This window comes from Accipiter gentilis, chromosome 1 (assembly GCF_929443795.1).
Source record: "Accipiter gentilis chromosome 1, bAccGen1.1, whole genome shotgun sequence".
Lineage (NCBI taxonomy): Eukaryota > Metazoa > Chordata > Aves > Accipitriformes > Accipitridae > Astur > Astur gentilis.
In genome coordinates this window covers 14,838,909-14,860,406 of record NC_064880.1, presented here as the reverse complement: position 1 = coordinate 14,860,406, position 21,498 = coordinate 14,838,909, and the positions used below count along the sequence as shown (strand labels likewise).

General features: G+C 43.7%; 1 protein-coding gene across 1 annotated transcript in view; it reads right to left on the bottom strand.

The window, feature by feature from the left end:
• The window catches only part of ABCA12 (ATP binding cassette subfamily A member 12), a gene marked incomplete at its 5' end in the record, with an annotated part of 115,755 nt that extends 94,665 nt beyond the window's left edge, over positions 1 to 21,090 (bottom strand). The window contains one exon of the mRNA XM_049816934.1: positions 21,034 to 21,090. Coding sequence (XP_049672891.1) covers positions 21,034 to 21,090 — 57 coding nt within the window. The remainder of the gene's footprint in view (positions 1 to 21,033) is intronic.
• Between the last annotated feature and the right edge of the window lie 408 nt (positions 21,091 to 21,498).

The following is a 21,498-nucleotide window of genomic DNA, read 5'->3' as shown; positions in this document are numbered from 1 at the left end:
GCTTTCCAAATGAAACAGTCAGCAAAGCTGACAAAAAACTCCAACAAACCAGCTCCCAAGTTAAAAGGCCTAAAGACAGGCTGCAAGGATAAGAAAACAGCAGAGGCAAGATGCACTTGTGACAACAGCTGTATCATGAGTGTGCTGTTCTGTATGCAATGGAAACATACATTTCCTGAAAGATTAAAATTGTGTTAAGTTAAAAATTGAACTATAGTCACCTGCACACTACAGGAAGATAAACCCTCAGTCATGTGGATTTAGAAAAGAAGTTTTTTTCTTTGTTCCATAATAAATGCAAGATTGGCTTCACAGCTAGTTGACTTGAAAAAGTAGAAAGAAATAACACTAAGAGTTCATATCCTAATAGATCCTGCAACACAGAACACAAAGCCAGTATCAACACAGCAGTGACAACCAGTACTGAAAAAGAACACTCATCTTGCTTCTCTCATATAAAAATGGGACCAGCTAGCAAGTATGCTTATGTAGGGACAGACACCCTTCCACTAAGCCTGAAATAGCAGGCTTAAAGACCAAAATACATCTCTGGGTCAAGTACAGATGAGTGCAGATGACCAAACAACTGTCTAACTTGCAGAAGATGGGGCAAGACATTCTTAGGAAGGTATTTAATAGTCTTGACTGCGTAAGGTTAAAAAAGAGCTTGTTATTTCAGATCTAAGGACACCACTGAAAAATAAGTCTGATGAAACCCCACCAAAACAGAGGTAAAGTGAAAGTTCAACTTGTATAGAGGGTCCCACTTGATTTTACTGAGCTATTCAAAAGGCAACCAACTAGACCAAAAACCTGCTCAGTGTCATAAAGACAACCAAATCAAAGCTTTATTTAGATCCAAACAATATAGAGTCTTTGGATATACAAGGCTGACTTTATCTCATATCAAATAGTAAAAAGTCCTTGGCCAAGCACATACCTTGATGGCAGACCATTTCAAAGCCCCGAGCAGCTTCAGCAAAAGCCCAAGAGACTTATGACACATGCTGAAGACTACAGAAGCCCAGCAAAATTGAAGACTTCACTAAGCTGCTGAGATAAGAGAACTTAAAAGTAGCAACAGAAAAAAACATAAGTTATTATAGGATAATAAAACACCTACTTATAGTCCAGTTTGCTCAGATTTAGTAACTGAGTTGCGAGCAATGTTTTTTTCCCCCATAGCTGGGGCATTCATACATGATCCTTCCTACATGGATTTTCTGTTACCTAAACAAGCACAGAATTCTCAGTCCAGGCACTTAACATATTCTTTCTCTTCTACCTAGTTGCACATTGCTACGAAATACCTACAGGTCTGATCATTTATGCGAGATTTATCCACCAGCATAACCTGGTTGAATTCAACCAACAGGTTTGGAAGCTATGGGGAGGGATGGACAAACAAGCCCACAGACTCAATTTCTAGAAGCAAACAACAAGCTGAGAGAGTACTCTTAAGGACATGGAGTCACTACACTCCTATTTAATAGGTTTCTAGGGTGTCTATCCATCACCAAGTCACCTGGGTGTTATTACAAAATCAGCTAATTACAACCACACCCTGAGATTTAAACGAGTATAGGGAGTGCTGATGAGTAATGACAAGTTACACAGGGCTGGTCAGCCTTCTATAGCTGGGAACTTGCTTGCTGCAGAAGAAAAATATATGTTGTAATGTTCTTATACAAGGACTATGGTGATGGAGGAGCACAGACAGAAGCAGAGAAGGGCTAGCCTACCTACAGACTGTTTTTGAAAGCTCCTTAATTTATAGCAAAGGAATGGTTAAAGAACCCTTTTCCCTCTTCAGGTCATTGATAAAAGACAGATGTCCCAGAAGAGGGTTTGATTCTCTGACTCGTACCATGGAGATGGGCAGTCTTCATTGAATGGGTGAGGGAGGGTGGCTCAACCTGAGGCTCAGTAATCAGCCTGGGAGAGAGTGCTCACTCCTCCTTTCCCTAATGACTAGCACCCAGGCACCCTTCCTGAGAGAAAACAGTCTGGTCCTTCATGAGGGCTTCTATCTCATTCACTGAGCCGAAGGCAGCGCAGTGCACGTGAGAAGTGCTTATTATAAGGCATGCTCTGAGTTTATGGCCCCTATTTCAAAACCTGTATGTACCTGAGCACAAGGCACACAGCCTGTACCTTGGAGAGTTGGGCAGCAGGTGTGGTACACGTGCTGGGGAAGACAGCGGTTCCCTGGGAGTTGCTGTAACATGTGCTGTCGTAGACCTGGGCCTCAACTGCAGACCTAGAGTTTGCAATTACACAGCTGTCTGCCACCAAAATGCCCTCACTAGTGGTTGCGTGATGTGCCCTTATCTTGGGAGTTGCCCTTGATACACAGAGAGCTCTTTAGCTATGATATGCCCGCCCCTGGATGTTCTCACTGCTGGACTTATCTAACAGCATGCTGCAGTTTCATTCTTCAAATAGAAACGACAGCAAGACAAAGTCTACAGTTGACACTGTGACTTTGCCATCACATGGAATCTTTCTTGGGTATGGAACAGAGAAAGAGGAGAAGTTAAACTCATGTACTGTTGGACGAACTTGCACTAAGGGCACAGCAAGTCCAGCACCTTCTGGATAGCCACAGATAGTCAATCACACCCAAAACAAGCCACGTTTGGTGGGCATATAGCAATCCACCATGCAGGACCTCCTCAGCAGGTCAGACAGGTCCTGGTTGTACTGGTCCTACTACATGTGCACTGCAAAGCTGAAAAGCAAGTTGTCTAGAGCCATGAGTCCAGGACCTCTGGATGTCTGGCAGGCCTGGCAGATCCCCCAACTGTTAGCAAGGTTGTTTGGTGACTATATTCAGGGCTCCTTGGTCCAAAGTCCAAGATATCCCAAATGACTTGCTGGGTTTTGCAGCTACCAAGTTGCAGAACTGGCCAGAATTCTAGTCACTCTAGTCTGGATGTCTGGAAGTCTCAAACAAATGACCTTGTTTGTTGCTTCTGGTTTTTTTTTTCTTGCCCAAACAAAATCTCTGTCTGGAAAAACTTTCATATTATCAAAAAAACCCCCATCCCACCCTAGATGTGTGTCGTTTTGGATGCCATTACAACTACCACAATAAGAAATACGTTCTGTAAGAAATTTATAGCCACAAGATGCAGCTGGACCAGTGGTAAGAGAGGACCACAGGATAGCCACTGTGCCTGTGCGTGAAGATGAACACCTTTTGGCAGGAAGTTACAGTCTGTCTACAAAGGGCCCTGAAGAGCTTTATTATTTATGGATAATATCATTATTTAGAATCCAAAGGTCTGCCCTTTTTCTTCAGTTTGTTTGAACAGACATCAAAGGAGGATTCATCAGTGTCTTCCTCTCCATTGCCAGAAGGTAGTAGTAATAACAGTAATTGGGGTTCTTTACAGTCAAAATGCTTATAAAAAACATTCTCTAATTACTTAATAACGAGACATTTGATGATGCACTGGAAGCAACATTCATTGCCTCCAAGAAAACAGAAGTAGCATCAGACGTCTGCTTGAGGAAAAATACCATGAAAAGTGCATTCTCTGTAGACACTAATCTATTTAACCCCTTGAAAGGAGCTAGCTGATGCTTTGTTTTCCAAAACTAGTTTCAAGACAGACTATAATATACATACATATATATATATGTATCTCACTAGAAATGGGTGAACAAGTCTCAGTTTGTGCCATTCTGATAACTCAAAGACAGCAGTAAGGACTTCTGAGGGCAAATGGGATTGTGATATTTATCTGGGATATAACTTCTTCCTAGAAGTTAAACCAGAGGATAAATGTGGACATAATATCCAGTGTCAGTCAGATGACATTAACCTTCTCACCAGTGCAGGCTGTTTAACTTGTATGAAGAAACCTAGAGTGTGCAAATAACATAACATGTAATAGCAGAAATCATCAACCAACAGATCAACTGTCTGCCACAGGAAAAAAATTCTCCTCTCAGCACAAGAACAGCAACGCTGGGGAATCTGTGATATCAAGACACTGGCTTGCATGACTACTCCAGCTACCGTAGAACCAACATTTTGTCTCCTGCATTTACATGAAACGAGTTAGGCACAGATTAATTTGGAAAAAGGCTAGGCTAGCAATGGAATAAAATATTGCAAACAATTCTGAGCTGCATGACTATCTTCACATTGCTTTGGGCACAAAGGTTGCCCAAGAAGACATCATTTTGAGACAGGCAAGAGCCTTGGGGCTCCATTAATGTAAAACACTGCATTCCTACACCACTGGTATTTACAGAGACTCGCTCAGCCTCATACATTAATGCCACCTTGATGCAATTTCTTATAAGTGGTCCAAATGGATGGGGTTTGACAGTGAAGGATCTTAAATTTCATTGAAAAGTTGATGGAAATCTTAATTTAAAATCCTTATCAAACATTGGTTAAATAATGTTTTTGGGGAGGGAGATGATAGACTGACAAAAAACTCTCATGCATGTAAGAAGGTGGAATAATTCCCCGCCCCACACACACTCTGGGGTGAAAGCATAGGTAGTTTCAGCAGCACCTTTCCTTGAAGAGTCCCTATAATTCCCTTGATTTTTAGAGGCATGAATAGCTGTAGCTGCAATGCTTAGAGTTAAGTATGTTCAGTCCCCTGAAAATTAGGTTATCTGGGGGCCTCTGACTTCACTTGGTAGTAAGGTAGCTTGGTAACACTACATTCAGGTGTCTTCTTGTGGCAGAGGGCTTCATAGACCATTTCTGTGCATGCAGCCAACTTAGGTGCACTGAGTCACTCTCCTATCACCCTCCTCCCTGCTGCTGAAGAGAGACCCAAGCCAGCACTCCCACTATGGTGTGGGTAGTCCAGCCACAATCAATAATACAGATGTGACCTCTCCTTCGGCTCCAAGCTGAGCAGGGACAATGCCAATGCAGCCATGGTGAGAGGCATCGTGTATCAGCTAACTATAGACACATTTCCACAGCTGAGGTTTTCCTTGGAGTATGAGCAAAGCAAATTCACATCTGCCTGCAAAATCCCCAGAAGAAACCATCTTAAAATTTGTAGCCCTTAAATAACCCAAAGCCCCACTTCTACAATCATTCATACACATGCTTAACTCCACAGACAACTTTAACGTGGAACAGCTACCCACATATGGGAAGAAAAGCCTGTGATGGCATCATTGCAGGCCTGGGACTCCAGATTGTGGGAGCCAGAGGCCTCTCCTTGATGGCAGTACGGCGCTTTGCATGCTGTGGATGCAATGCAAAGCACCACAGAATTCAAACCTTAATATAAACATCAGTTAGAACTATTTCATTATTCAAATCTTGGGAAAACTGTGGAGTTGGGCATCTTCTCCTTTTCACATGAGAAAATGTGAAAACCCTGCACTGTCTTCTTCCTTTGCCCTGGACTGGAAGCTGGGGACTTCCAGACAAGACTCTGCTGCACGCATTGGCTATGAGGCTTTTTTTTTCTCATTTTTGGGACGCACAACAAGCGTTGCTTGCAGCAATTTTTTTTCCACAGACAACAATCAACAGCTGTAAAACCAATTGCAAATGCAGCCTGGATCAACTTTCAAAAAGCCCTCATGTTCTCTGTGTGTGTGTGCGCGCACGTGCACAATTTAATTTACGATGACTAGAGAACTGCATTTGTAGGAGTATATTTAATTTTTTCTTTTTTTAATCTCCAAGGCAGTTATCTATGACAGTGAGTGTGTCACAGGACAACGTCACTTGCAGCGATTGCACAAATCAGCCTCAGCCTCTTGCCTTAACAAGCTATGCGACCCGGTGATCTTAAGCATGACGCTCCTTGCGTTTTATTGCTGGCTGGAAAGATTAGGTTTGAGTCTCTTTCAGTGCCAGAGGTCTTTATTGCTAAATAGCCCTGGCTGTTGAGTAATACGTGAATTTAATGTACACATACTGGAATGCCTGCTTGGAAGGTAGTGGAAATTCAACTTAAAACAGCAATCAGATTTTTTTTTTTCTCTTTTTCATTCCTTCTCTGAGTTTTCTCCTTGCTGTTTGTAAACTACTTCCTGAGCTGTTTCCTATGCTGTTACAGCTCTTCATGAAGCAGACTATCATCTCAGTCCTGCTCAGGCACATGAAAGAGATGATATAGAGGAGGGAGGGGCAGTGGCAAGTCTCATAAAAGCAGCATCCTACTTGTGCTGCTTTGACAAGACATGAAACAGTCCCATTCTTCCTGACCATCTCATTAATAATCAAAATCCATCCACAGAACAAAGCGTTGCTGGTAACATTTCAGCTCTCTGTTTGGCAAGATGCATGTGGGGAGGACATGGAAGAATCTTATGAAGAAGAGCACCAAAGTCCATGTGGGACTGTTTCATACCTGGAAGAGGTCAAGGAAGGTTTCTGGGGGCCAGGCTTTGGAGAGGGAATAGAAATCATGCTTTTGAACATTCTGCATCAAAGCTCTCTTGAATGTACCACTGTTGCCTCTGGTACTTTTTGCTAGGAAACAAAAAGCTTCTGTGACAACTACCAGCAGTTACAAGAGTGGAGCTATGTTACTAGAGGGGAAAAAATTCTAAGTCTGTAAATGTGTATCTGAATTTTTAAAGAAGTCTGGTGCTTTTCACAGAGCTTTTCAGCAAGCACTCTACACTTCCAGCAGGAGCGCTGACAGTTTACTGGGAGCAAATCCTGCGTTTTATTCTGAAAGAACATTTGCAGTTTTGTCCTTTCAGGTATTTCATTTTTTCCTAATGTTCGCGGTGCCAGGATCTGGGGTATAAGTGAGAGAACCATCTTTCTTTAAAGCAAAAGATCCATTTTCAGCCCTCACAATTGAAAAAAAATTCTGAAAAACATAAACTCTAAAAAGACATGGACAACAGAAAGACCACATAATGGAAAGATGTCACAATTTTTGAATGGTTTGGGGTAGTGAAACTGAACTTGTGGTTGTCCCTCTGCCTGTTGCACATGAGAAATTTGATTCTAGGAGTTATGCTCCCATGATCAGCAGAGAAGCACACTAAGTAGCTATCTTTCCAGTTAATGCTCCAAATTTGACCACCAAATATTGCAATAAGCTGCTCTTAAACAAGTTACAGATTCATTCTTATTTGCAGAAATAACAACCAGCAATTTGGCATCCTCTGAGAAAACTGTCATTTTCTAATGGGCTGTTCATGGCGACCCCAAATAGACAAAATTAACTTAATAAGGTATTCATTATATATCATCTACCAGCTTGTGCAAGTGTCAGTCAAGAACGCAAGACCACACCTGACCTTTTAATAGACACGGTTTTCTAACAGCCACTTTCTATCAGGTTATGTTGTAAAGCAGCTTAGCTTTTATCCTGGTGACTGATCAAAATATCCCTCCACCCATCTAGCATTGAGCATCCTGCTCCATTAAAGCTCCAGAACTCTTATCACACCTCTTAAGTCCTGTTCCTGTGATGAAGAGCAAAAGGTGCATTGTGTCTCCTGGGGCCTCTCAGAACATCACTATTGCAGGTGTGGGCTACTAGAAAAGGAGGGAAAAAAAAGGCATCAAGCGCAGAAGCAGTGGCCTACTGTTGCAAGGTGATGATAGGAGATGGTATCTCTGGCAGGTCAGCATGTGTTGGGATGCCCCATCTCTTATCAGGCAAGCCTGCTCTACGTCAAAGCCCATGGATCAAAATAAAAACGAGACATTCCCCAGGTCAGTGCCCTGACTCTCATACACTTACGCAAACAACCATAACTGTTAAAATGTCACTGCCTGTCCTGCCCCTGCACCCCAAGTTACCTTACCTAGCAGGGAACAGCAGAAGCCTCTGTGCCAGCACTGCAGCATACCCGTGGCACCCACCTCCGCTGGCAGCCCATATACACTAGCCAGCCTGCAAATTAGAAGCCGGGGACACCGGGATGTGTTCCCTGCTGCTAGGCTAGTCACCCTTGGTGGCTGGTCTTATCAGCAGCTGGGACCCCTGCAGTCTGACCTGCCAGGGTTTCTGTGGTGTAGTTAGTTAGGTGCAGTTAGTTCAAGTTTCAGCCATATGACTCAAGACCATTAAAGCTCTTCTCAACCCGCAAAAGGGGTTTACAAATGGACAGTGGCAAACAAGTTGCCTATGAAAGAAGTGTCATCATACTGCATCAGACACTGACTCCTGAGTTAGTGCAGCAAAGCATGAAGTTATAACCTAAGTTTGCAACTACCCAGAAGCCCTGAAAATATCAGGGCCCATTCTCAGCTACTGTGAGTGCTTTGAGACATTCCTTTTTTATTGCTTTGATGTGGGGCTCAAAGCACCTTCCCCACTGTGGGGGAAGAGACAGCTGTCTCAAACCCAGGGGAAAACTAGTGCCATTCATCTGAAGTGATGGCTATGAGGTGCTCCCACTACCTGTTTTGAACCCCATAGGCTCGTGCATCCCCTTTCTGGGGTCTTCCCTGTCCCTGTGTGTCTGCCTTTACCTCAGCTGCTCTGCGAGGTGAGGAGGACCCAGTCAAGTAACTCTTTAAGTCCTTCTAACCAACACAGATGCCTACTGCGAAGAGCAGAGATGAGTCACCTTCATCTTTGCCCTGGGACAAATGCGTCCAGGTGCCTGCTCCCGTTAGCTGCAGTGGGGATGCAGATATGGTATTTGATTTCTATGTCCATGAGAAACAAGGAACTGCCTAAGGAGGAAAGATAGAGAAGATGCTGAGACTCTTCCTCATCCCATTTTTTGAAGTGGCTGAAACAACCTACAGACTGGTGCTACTGTACTGTGGCTGAGGGAAACCCATTTTCAGTTGCTGGAGGATTAAAGGGAGAAAAGTATGAACATGAAGACTGGTTTTGTTTTACGATAAACATCAGGCACAGACAAATCAGCTATGCCAAGTATAGACAAGCATGGCTCTAAGCTGCTCTTCGTTTTGTGGGTACTGAAGAGTCTCAGTCCAAAAGAGCGACTCTCAAACTCTCCATAGGAATTCTGGCTGATAAAGTCAGTTTTTCAGACAAACCCCACACTGTTCCATGGCTGTCAATGCAGAACTCAAGCGTGCTCTACAACAGAGTGACAGGTCAGGTAGGGCAATGCAGGCAAAGGGTTCCCAATGAATGGTAACTAGCTCTATCTGTGGCACATTAAAGATCAACTCACACAGGCTGGGGGATTTTTTAATATGGAAGGTCCTTTCCTTTGGGGTACAGTTTCCTCTCACTTGAATCAATGATCATTTGTTAAATTAATTCAGAGACAGAAATCAGCCACACTGCATTCATGCTCTTTAATTGTCCAGCCGGAGAAATCAATGCTTTTATTGAATTAGCCACTTGCCACAGCAAGTTTTCTTTGATTTCTAAGGCTCCCATGAATCAATAGGAGTCTGTCATAGCCTCTAAGTGGAGCAAAGTCAGACCCCAAGTCACACTGGTGGATGAAAACACAAACATCCCTGCAGAATTCTCTGCATCAGGTGGATATAGGACTATTTGGCAATTTGCCAAAAAACTACCTCCAATCACTTCCTTCCCTGCCTCACCAACTGCCCTCAGCTCATAACTCCACCCTGTTGTCGTGGTTTAACCCCAGCCAGCAACTAAGCACCACGCAGCCGCTCACTCACTCCCCCCCCCACCCCCACTGGGATGGGGGAGAAAATTGGGAAAAGAAGCAAAACCTGCGGGTTGAGATAAAAACGGTTTAATAGAACAGAAAAGAAGAAACTAATAATGGTAATGATAACAGTAATAGAATGACAACAGTAATAATGAAAGGATTGGAATGTACAAATGATGCGCAGGGCAACTGCTCACCACCTGCCGACCGAGACCCAGCTAGTCCCCGAGCAGTGATCCCCCGCCCCCTCTCCCTCCAGTTTATATACTGGACATAACGTCCCATGGTATGGAATACACCGTTGGCCAGTTTGGGTCAGGTGCCCTGGTTGTGTCCTGTGCCAACTTCTTGTGCCCCTCCAGCTTTCTCACTGGCTGGGGTTGAGAAGCTGAAAAATCCTTGACTTCAGACTAAACACTACCGAGCAACAACTGAAAACATCAGTGTTATCAATATTCTTCGCATACTGAACTGAGAACATAGCACTGTACCCGCTACTAGGAAGACAATTAACTCTGTCCCAGCTGAAACCAGGACACCCTACCTCATCAACTCTAATCTCTCACACTTTGTATCTTCTGCTTTCTTGCTTCCTTATCAGCTTTTCTGTGCCGTAGGCAAGATCTGCTGCTGCTGTCTCCATATTTTCTTAGGTGCAGGTGTCTATGCCAGAAACATCTTCCCCTACATAGGCCTGCATCTGATAAATCTAAATGCCTCTCCAGGACTCCCTTCCCTGTGATGTTGGCAGTAAGTCATCTTTAATCAAAGTGCTGGTCCAAATACTTTGTGGGTTTTTTTCACGAAGGTAATTTTGTTGTTGTTGTTTTCCAGCCTTCCCATAAAACTGGCCATTTTTTATCAGCACAGCTGGCTGGGAAGCCTGACTCATACATAAATTACCACTTTTACTGCATTCCTTCCCTTTGTCAGCCCTTCTGCTCTCAGCTATGTTGGACAGGACCATTATTCTTCGGTGTTTAGCAAACGCTCTATACATAATGGGCGATACTGTAAATAAATGAAAATAAGCCCTGAAATCAAATGAAAGCTGACTGACAGGACTTTTGTGAAACCATCTGAGCTTTGCAGGTTTTTAATCAGCTGTGCTGCACTGTTACATGGCACTTACAATGGCTCTGCCTTACTTCTGTAGTGTTAGACAGGATTGCAAGGGGATGGCAATGGAAATCAGGTCTTTAGCTCTTTTACCTGTGGCTCACTTCAGTTGATGAAGAACAATCCGTGCCTCATAGGCCGAGAAGCACCATGTAACTTGTGACTGGCATAAAATGATGGATAGCCCAGCATTTATTGCCTAATCAGAGTTTCTTCCTGGAAAACTGGGGGAAGTGATAGAACTTAACGCTAAAGAATGGCAGGCTGCAGGAGATGTCAAAGTGGAAAACTGATGGGGGAAAACTTCAAAAGACAAGTTGGCCCATTGTTAGTGAGTACAGAAGTTCATAAAAATCCTGTGCAAATTCTGGTCATGTGGTAGAGAACAGAACAAGGGGGAAAGGCAAGGACTGCAAAGACGAGTAAGTGCTAATCTGAGCACAACTGAAAATCAGGGGAAAACAGTAAAACAAGCTCAGAGGGCTGTAGTATTTCAGCTACCAGGTGGAAGTAAAAGAAATCAGTAGCAAGAGGAAAACAAAACTGGTGCATTGCATGACACAGCTGCAACTGAGACATCAAACTAGTATGAATAATATTACATGGTATTATTTGCAGGAGAAATAGCAATGTTTTCACCATGCCAACAATGAGAGTCTTGTGGCTGCACATGTGTTTGAAATGAATATTTTTTGTGTAGTATTGCCTACCCCCAACACTCAAAACTTTTAAGTTAGGCTTGGAAACTGTGAAACTGGCTTGAAAATTAACAGGTTTATAAAAACAAAACACTCCATATATTCTGAATGTCTGTCTTCTGGTTTTCAACCTTTTACTTTCAGTTGCAACTTTCAGTTTTCTGCAGTAACTGAACTAGAGCTGCATTTTCTGGGAAAAAGAGGAAAAAACCAAACCCCAAACCAACCAAACCAAAAAACAAACCAGCAAAAGCCTCATCATCCTCAGAAAAAATCCAAACCACTAATTCCAAGATCTGCAGTGAAATCATGTGATCAGCAAAAGCCAGCTGCAAACCAAGTAACAACAAGTCTTTGGACAGAGGAGAACATAAATACTGATGGCAGTGAAAAGGTAAAATCAGAAGATGGGAAAGAACTGAAAGGAATTAATCTAATAGTGGCTGGTTCAGATGAGCAGCTTTAAGGTACCTTGTTAAGCATGGTCCTTTGGGCCCAACTCAGAATGGTAGACTGGCCTGTGGGGAAGAAAACCAGTAGAGCGTATTTGGTTGAGCATTTTTCAAGATGGGCTGATTTCAGAGGGAAATGCATATATAGGTACTACTGATGGGGTGAATCCAGCAAGAGCTGGATATCATTTGTATAGTATTGCCTACCCCCAACACTCAAAACTTTCAAGTTAGGCTTGGAAACTGAAACTGCCTTGAAAAGTAACAGATTTATAAAAACAACACATGCACAGACAGCAGCGTGACAGCAGGCAGAGAAGCACCGGCTGCTCCTGGTGCCTGTGAGGCACTGAAGGTAGAGAGCCCACCTTAATCCACTCCTGCTCACACCACCCCTGAACACAGATAGCGTTGCCAGGGCGAATACCGGCAGACCCAGGCACAGCCTCCAACCAGCACCAGCCACGAAGAACCAGCCACAGCCCCGTGATAAGCCAAGGCTGGCATAGTCAGCAACGTCAACTGTGGCTGCAGGAACCAAGGCGTATGCTTTTGTTAATAATGTGGAAACTTCTTTATGGATTAAACTGTGAAGGCTAAATCTACTCCCTACTACAGCCCTGGCTTATTTCTGTTGTGCAAGGGTAGAATCTGCTCCAACTGTCACACTGGAGGTCTACAACAGAGCTGGAGATCAGACTGCAAATGCTGGACTTCCCACAGCCTTGTCATTTATCTCTGCTTCTTTGGGAATATAAGGAACCCCACGAAATTCAGCATTCAGGGTCTTCCCTACACCCAAGAGGCTTAGAAGAGGATCTCTTTAGCCTAAAATGTCTCTGAACAAAAGAGCTGCCCTCTTTCCAGATGGGATGATGCTGATGGTCTAGTAAAATTAGGAACAGTGGATCAATAAAGGAAGACTTTGGCAGAGAAACATCAAAACTGAACAAAAAGATAGGATGTGAAGAAATAACCATCCTTTCCCCAAACTATAACACTAGACCTGAGTCTCTAACATTAAGCCAAGAGTAAAAAAGATTTCACAATTCAAGCACATGTATTCTCAACTCCTAGTCTCAATGTGCTCTTTGCTATGGTTTACGGCATCAGTGGGATTTGATGCTACCTAACCCTGGGATTTCAGCCCCTTGCAGGAGTTAATCTATAAATGAAGAACTCCCCATGTTCTATTTAAAGGATTTTTATCTAACCCATTGTGATTAAACTGCCTCTTGCCTGGAGAAATTGTTCTAGCCCCATGTGTTTGTTATAATGCTGGTGTGTGCTTGTTGGCCACAAGATGAGTTAAATGGATGTGACCAGACCCAAGCAGCAAGTATTTTTCCAGGTTCTGACAAGGTGTGTATTTATGTGAAAAATAGTGTAGATAAAAAAAAAAGCTACTCTCCAGCTCTCCAGAAATAGCTAAATGTTGCATATTGTCAGAAAAATTTTATGTTTTGGGAATTCTGTCCTCAGCATGTTCGCTTCTTTTCAGCTACATTAAATTAGTCAATAAAACACAGCAAAATAAACTGAAGTGTTACCCTGTCCTTGTTAGTCACCCAAGTCTTAGAAGACAATGGAATGAGGCCATAATTATGTGATTAATGATATTATCATTAATTAAAAACCAGGGCTGGAGAAAACATTAGTTAGGTAAATTGAAGAACACGGTTGAAAGTCTGTAGTTGTTTTTCAGGAAGTCCCATTAAGTTCCCTCTGGCCCTGCTGCCTTGGCCTGAGTCCCAGGCTCAGTTTTTACGGCTGAACTCAAATTGTCACCCCCATGCATCTGTTAATTTAGCCCAAGAAAACAGCTCCACACAATTAAAGCATGACTGATAGCTCCAGTGACTCCAGAACAAGAGCCACTGAGCAGAGATGGGCACAGAGACACAGTTTCAATGCCTGAAATGTATGGAGACAACCGAAAGCTAGTGTGGAGGAAAAGTGCATTACTGCAAAGCCAATGCTGATCCTGCTCTCGCTCCAAAAGGGTCAGACCCAGCCACCTTCTTTGCTGCTAATCTGCAGGAATCAACAAGCAAGTCAGGACACAGCTTGCACGCTAGCAGGAACCACAAGCATCGCTACTGCAGCTCCAGGGTAATTAGTACCTGCCTCAGCTCTGCCTAATGAGGGGTAGTATTTGTCATCCCCATCCTGAAGGCTCCCTGCCTCTTACAGGTGGATTTGCCACATCCACACAGGCAGTGTCTGTGCCTACGATTAATGTAACTCAGTCCTGCCGGGGGCTTTTCATCAATAGATTTCAACTGCACTGCAAATGCAAACATGTTGTTGCCCCTGTTTGCATGCAGGGAAACCCAAACAACGCTCACTTAATTTGCATAGGATTATCATGCAGGAAGCAGAACTTGCATTTCCCAAGTCCAGAGCCGTGCAAAGCCTGCTCAAAAGTTTTCCTGGGGACTCAAGTTAATGGAATAGTAGCTACACGACTAAATACTATTTGTCTGAAAAATATTATCTGGAAAATGACGTTTATTCTAGAACCTGGAAATGTTCATTTTAAGGCCTCCTGATCAATTTCAAATACTTGCTTTTTAATGAAAAGCTGAAAAACTTGGCTTTGATTGAGGTGAAAAATAAAAGGGTTTGGTTTAATGATGTTTTCTGGGCAATAATACCCTTCCTTTTCTAGTCATTCCTAGCCACAAAACTTCAGTGACATGATTCTGAAAAGCCAGAATTTGTCCTGTTGCGACTGGAGACTGAGCAAGGAAGGTCAGAACAGAAAGAAGGAGCCACAACTGATAATGAATGCAGGGCATACAGGATAACAGCCTTTCAGAAAGCACAAGAAACTCCTGGGGAATCCAAAGCCATTGAGTTTTGAACACAGAAAAGAAACATTTATTTTCATTTTTTTCTCCACAATTCTTCATTAAAATGTTATCCATGTTTCTAAGGCCAAAATACCATGACCTGGTCCAGTTTCTTGGGAGGAAAAAAAAGTGATTTATGAAGAAATGTTTCACTCTTTCTTTCCTTCTGTTTTTTTTTTTTTTTTTTTTTGCTGTTAAAATTAGACTATGTGTAAAAGCAGCAAAATCTGAAAAAGGATGATTTGCTGCAACTAAGAACATCTTCTATTAGAATAAAAACATCTGCCAGTTAGAGAGTGCTCCAAGCCTTCGTTGGCTGTGGCACTGACTGCTGGATGATGCTGGACATGTCTCTTCATATGACTCTGTCTCTTTTTTCATCCTCCTATTTTGCCATAATTTTTATTCACATCACAAGGTCTTGTGGCAAGACCTGTTTTTATCCTATAGCCTGGCTCTCAGGGGTCCAGATCACAGTTAGCTCCAAAGTAACACACACAACCATCCATGACTGTCTTTCCAGGAGAGCCTCCTTGTGCTATCTTTGGTAAGCTGCCGTTTTTTCAGGCACACTGCAAACTGGCAGCTCTGTCTGCATTTGCTCTCAGGTCTCCTATGAGCCTTTTAGCAATCTCACAGGGTCCCCCAGTGAGCTGGAAATGAATACAGATGAACAGCATTTGCCCTTCCCTGTAAGCCAGCTCCCAGATATTAGACAGAAAGGTGAGCAGAAAGTTGATGGAAGTGAGTGATGGGGTTTGTGCCTAAACCCTTCAAAGTGAACACGGGCTAGTCTTCCACTCAGGGAAATTACATTTTCCTCTCTGTCTCCAGAGCCTCTCTCTTCCCTAGAGAAGTGTCTCAGAGACTTTGTTAACCAAAGATGACTGAGGCTGGATTGCTATATAAAATGCCTGCATTCCTTCTTAATCTGTTGCAGGCTCTCTCGCCAGGCTTCACTGATTTCCAGATGCTTCTCAACTCCTTACTATCAGCCTTGCCTCTATTTGCATTGTGTACTAAGAACTCCTCCTTGATGATGATTTTTGCTTTGCTTCTTGCTTTTGCTTTGCTTTTTGCTGTAGATCCCCCATGCTCTACAACAGATGATGCCTAGTGGACAGTAAAATTAATGTCACCTATCCTTCCAGGCTCTCTCTGGGAGACAGGAGAACACCCTAGCCAGGGAGCATTTCATCATCTCCCAGATCCTGTCAGAACAAATTCCAAATATCTGGGGAACCACAATGAATTAACATGCAAATTGAATCCTAAGCTGAGATTCATGCCACTGTCATCTTTATGTATTAGACCGTAGATCGTGAAAGGAATTGCGCTTCAGCTGGCTAATTAAGCAAACATGAAGCAAACTAGGGTAGCAGACAAGAGCTAGGGTCTAGGAGCCTGGGTTCAAGCACTGGCTGAGGCAGAAAATTCTAGGGTGATGATGGGCAAGTTTGTTAGGGACAGCTCTGAAATGCACAAATGACAATAGGAGGCCATTAATGGGACCTTGAGATGGACTCCTGTCCTTGTCGAAGTAGAACACAGATTTCCACTTCCTCTGTCATACAGAGCAGTAAGCTAAAACAGAGGGACTGTGAGATGAGACAAGTTAAATAAAAGGCTTGAGAACAAAGCCTCTCCCTGCCCTCTGCATACAGGCTGAGTCTTCCAAAAGGTCCTTCCCAGCACTTGACTCAGCCCAAACCTCAGTGCACTCAGGCAGCTACAGCTGGCTTTGCAGCACACTTCAGCCTGATCCGGGGAAACTATAGGCAAAAGATGAGGAAACTAGCTAGATTCCCTGTTTTAAAAACGAAGGTGCCAGTTCTTACATAGGCATCTTTGAAGGTTCCACTCTGATCCCAGAAGAAAACTATCCCCATTTTAACTGTCCTAGCGCGCTCTAGTGGGAGCCCGTTCCCTGCACAGCGCGACAGCATCCCTGCAAGGCTGCTCTCCCAGCAGCAGCCTTCTCACCCAAGGACACAAAATTATCCAATGCAGGTGTCCGAAGAGCTGGGGGTGAAGGGAGGCAACTGTAAAACCAGCTCCACTGGGAAAGGGTCAGTGATTTCAGTGGTCTGATTAGAGAAAAGGTAAACCAGCCTGGTATTATTTGAGGATAATGTCATTTCTTTGCAACTACAGCAAAAAAAAAAACCCCAAACCCCAAAACATTTCCCCCGCTTTGCTTTTCAATGGGAATTCTTCCTGTCACGTGAATAGCTCAAGGAGACATGTAAAGAAACTCAGAGTGGATGAGATTATTTTTTTTACTGCAAAACCCGTATTTGCAATTACACACAGCCCTGTTCAGTCACACCCTTCAAGCATCATCTTCCTCCCATACCTGCACCCTGTACGTCAGCAACATACCACCACCACTGCCTCCACCTTGCTCAGCCAAGGCTGTTCTGAGGGCACAAGACTTTTCTGTAAAACACCACTTTGCCCCTTTGCTTACACATAACAGGCTGCTTACTCACCCACTGATACAGGGTTTCATGTTCTTGGATTCATTCTGCATGGAGGTTTCAGACAATAGAGTAGGCACCAATTCGCCAACAGGAGAAACTATCTTTTACCTTTTTATTGTTATTATTCTTTCTATGCTTGGATAGGAACAAGCCTCTGTGAGGAAAGGAATGGGATCATTCAGAAAATAAATTGTTGTTTGGTTTATGCACCTTTGGGTCTCATTCATAATCCAGAGCATTACAAGAAAAACTCAGGTTGAAATCTGCAATATTTATTCTATTACAAGGAAATTGTTTCTTTTGCAGGAAAAGCATTAGACAGCAATATCAAAGGTTTCGGAAAACCGACCACTTATGTTGGTGCTCGAACAGGAGATGTAACCTTCAAACCCCAGGTCAAATTGTACACGCAAAGCTCTTTGGTGTCTCTGAACTTTAGCTAATAGGCTAGCCATCATCTCTGCAGTGACATGGGACCCTGATCATGGATTTACAGACAGCATGCCAGCCCCATGCATGTGATTTAAATGGGACCTCCAAGGAACACAGTAAAACAAAAGCTGTTCCAAGCTGATAAGGGTTGAAAAAGAAACTGAAGATGCATCAGAAGCCTTCAGTCTCTCAGTTGTAGAGTACTCCTGGCTAGCCTGTTCATCAAGTTACCCCAGAGATTTGGTAACTGGCGGCACGTGGCATGGGCAGTGTGATGCTGCTTTTGAACAAGGTTCAGCAAAGCAATACTTAGCAGCTCTTTTTCTCCTGGAATACACCAAAAAGACTTCACCCTGCAATTCTCATGAACCCTTAAAGCAAAAGGCAGATAAAGCAAAAGACTGGATATAGCAGTAAATGTTGAGAAATAGCCTGTATTAAATTCCACTCCCATCTCTACTATTGTGTAACACTTGAGATAGGGCATTTAAAGCCTGCTTGAGCATGCACCTTCACAAGTACTCAACTTTGAGGCACATAATCCCATAGTACTGAGCATAGGGGTATATACAAGTGCTTGCAAGACTGTGGTCTCTGTAAGACTGGAGAAATTGAGGCCCAGTGCCTGGCAAACAGCATCCTGAAGGAAGATACCAGATACCAGAACAATGCAGATGATAGCAGTGCCCCTTGTGAATGTAACAGCTTCCTCACTTACACTTCCTTGCTTCCCATTTAAATAACTGTCAGTGAAGAAAACAGGAGTTTGGGTAGGACAGAGATGTATGTGTCTTAGATCATGTTAAATATGACCACGCTGAAAGAGCCCAACTGCTGCTTGAAGGCAGCTCAGAAAGAGCATAGAAGAGGCAAGAGGTTGTTTGTATGGGACTAGAGTGTGGGGAGGTATATGAATGAAAGCAGGGCCCAGTTAAGGAAAATACACTTCGTATGATGAAGAATTTCAAAGTTGAAGATTGTTTTTATAGAGGCAGAGATGCCTACAATATCATGCTTTTCCAAAGCAGCCTCATGGCAGTGAGACCCATTTACTGGGGTAGGGCAGATCCAGATCAGACCACTGCTGTAACACTCACCACCGATGACAATTCATTTCTGAAGCCCAGGTTGCCCCAAACCAGACCAACCACAGACTTCCACTTTGGTTTCCTATGTTTCAGCTGGGTTCTTCCTTGGACTGCTGTCAGGCCCAGCCCACTCCTCTGCTAGCCCCCAGGCAGCTGCAGTATTAGCTGGAGAATCCTAGCTTGTTGGCTTCCTACCCTAACAAACTAACACATAGTCAAATTAACCTGTTTTTCCTACACTCCTCTTGCTGTGCTATATGGAAAAAAAAACCAGTAGAGAACAGACTTACAATAGGGACTCAGAGCCAAGCTAAAAAGCATTGCTATTACTCCCTACAGTCTCAAGAGAAGGGAATCTAGAGTGTTGTCCTAACAACGGCAAAGCCAGGAACATCATCCCTTTTGTATGTCTCTATTCAGCTTTATCCTCTTTTTACTTCTCCTTATTAACACAGCAGAGTACATTGCTAATTAAGCCTGATTTTAATTTCTTGGATGTAGGCCCTCATATGATTTAGAAATAACCTTAATCTGGTATTTGTAATTCTAGTATTTACCTCTTCCCATGATTTCCAATATGATGTTACTGCATTCTTGGCTCAAGATGAGCTTCTGCAATGATTTAAATCACCAGGAAAAAACTCCAGTGAGACCTCGTTCCTACTGAATAAATGATGGGACATGAGCAGAACACAGGATATTTGAATATCCTCTAAACATCACTGAAAACAGTTAATTGGTTAAGCTCTATAAAGCAAAACTAAACCTTGGGGGAAGCAGACTGTTTGTTTTCCCTGCGTGGCCATCCCAAAACCAGGACATATCTGTCACATCCAAATCCATACAACCCTCTAGCATGCAGCCAGAACACCCCTTGTAGGATGTCAATCCAAGAAAGGACACAGGTAAACCAAAACTGCCCTCCTGCCACGCAAGTCCCTGTGCAAACAAAAACCTGGTCTCATGTGCCAAGGGACAACAAACTGCTGGACAAGCTGAAAAAGCAAATGCCACTATTTACGCTGATAACGTCCCTCCGACTGTTTGTCTGAAAGCAGTAGTGGCCCTGTCCTCTTGTGCATAGGCTGACATGGCCACCCGCTCGCACGCAGCTTCTACAATAACACAAAACACCCTGCTTCACAAACAGCATGCATCCTGTTCCTTGGCCGCTTGGGCGCCACACTAGAATAAGCAATTGCTCTCCAACATTGGATAAATATGCAGAGCTCTGTCAAATTTTTCATTTTCACATATATTAATCATCCCCAAAGCCCACCTCAGCTGTACAGATCTGTACTCTTCGTACAACTTTTATTCTCTCAAAGGTGTGTATTTTCATAATGATAGTGCTCATGTACCACTTAACAGTATATTTTCATTTGGCCCTAGCCACACTTCTGAACAGTAATTTATTACTGCTTGTCACTAGCTGCTACTAAGAGTAACACATATACTGGGTTTATTTAGTGTGTTTAGTATTTCTTGCTTGACTCTTTCTTATACAGACAATACTGCCCAAGCCCAGAGATTCACAAATCAAAACAGCCAAGTTTCTGGGCCTTCCAGTTGCACTTGCTTTGCACTTCCCAGCTTTTTGTCTGCAAGATCTAGAAACTTTCATTTATTTATTCTTTTTTAATTATAGTGGAGAGCCTAATGCAGTCTGCCAGCTCTGGGAGCTGCAAGTGTACAGCGAACACCTATGTGGATGATGAAAACATGAGAGAAGTATGCAGGGATGTCTCAGGGGCCTGCCCATGCTGGCTTTATTGCTTAAGGACCCGATTCAAAACCCATATACCAGGCTCCCACCACCTCAGAGGTAACATATGTCAGGGATGTGCATGTTATACGAAGGCAACCAGGTCCCAGCTTGCTGAACCTGATACTTGCAAAATGTTTGCCATTTTGCTGGGCCGTGCTACCCGCTGGGAATGGCACCACTGACTGCACGCTGTTGAAGTGACAGGGCTGCCATGGAGAGGCCTCCTGCAAACACTGGCAACGAGGGGTTGTGCTGCAAATTAACTGCAGAGCTCTCCACCTGCAAAGCAGCATGGGTTGCTGCTGTCCCACTGCTGCACTTTAACCCTGCTGGGGCGTACCTGAGCACAGTGGAGATTTTAACAAGCAACATAAACTCAACATGTTTTGTCAGTGCTAAAATGAAAACAAGGAAAACTCTTTTGCAAGGAGTTCCAGGAACTTTGGAGGCCTGTAGGGGACAAAAGCTCCCCCTGTTAATTCCCCTTACAGGGAAAAATAAAAAAATAAATAAAGGGAAGAAAAGCATCATTTTACTATCTGCAAGCTTAATTTTTTACCTCAGACTTGGTAAACAAGCGCTTTGTCTTTGCCCCCACTCGTTGGTAGATTGTAAGCTCTGCGAGAGGATTCCACAGATGAAATTCCAGCGAGTTATTTCTGCGAAAAATTAATTGTCCTTATTGCACCACCTTTCACTGCAAGGACGTATTGCCTCACCTACGCCTCATTTTTCACCTGCCTAGGAAGCTGGGTTTCCTATCCCTAAAGAGGCCCCAGAAAACCCCGCGCCCTGGCCTGAAGGTGCTTGGCCGGCGTGTACCACTTGTGGCCACCCACCCCGTCCCCACGGGGACCTGGCGAGCGAGGGCACCACCCGCTGCAGCCCAGAGGGGGCAAACGGGAGGGGGAGGAGGGGGCGCAAAAGGAGGGCTGCCCCCACACACACACATGTGCCTTGCACACCCGCGTTATCACCCCGCCACCTCCCCTCCCCTCCTCTCCTCTCCTCTCCTCTCCCCGCC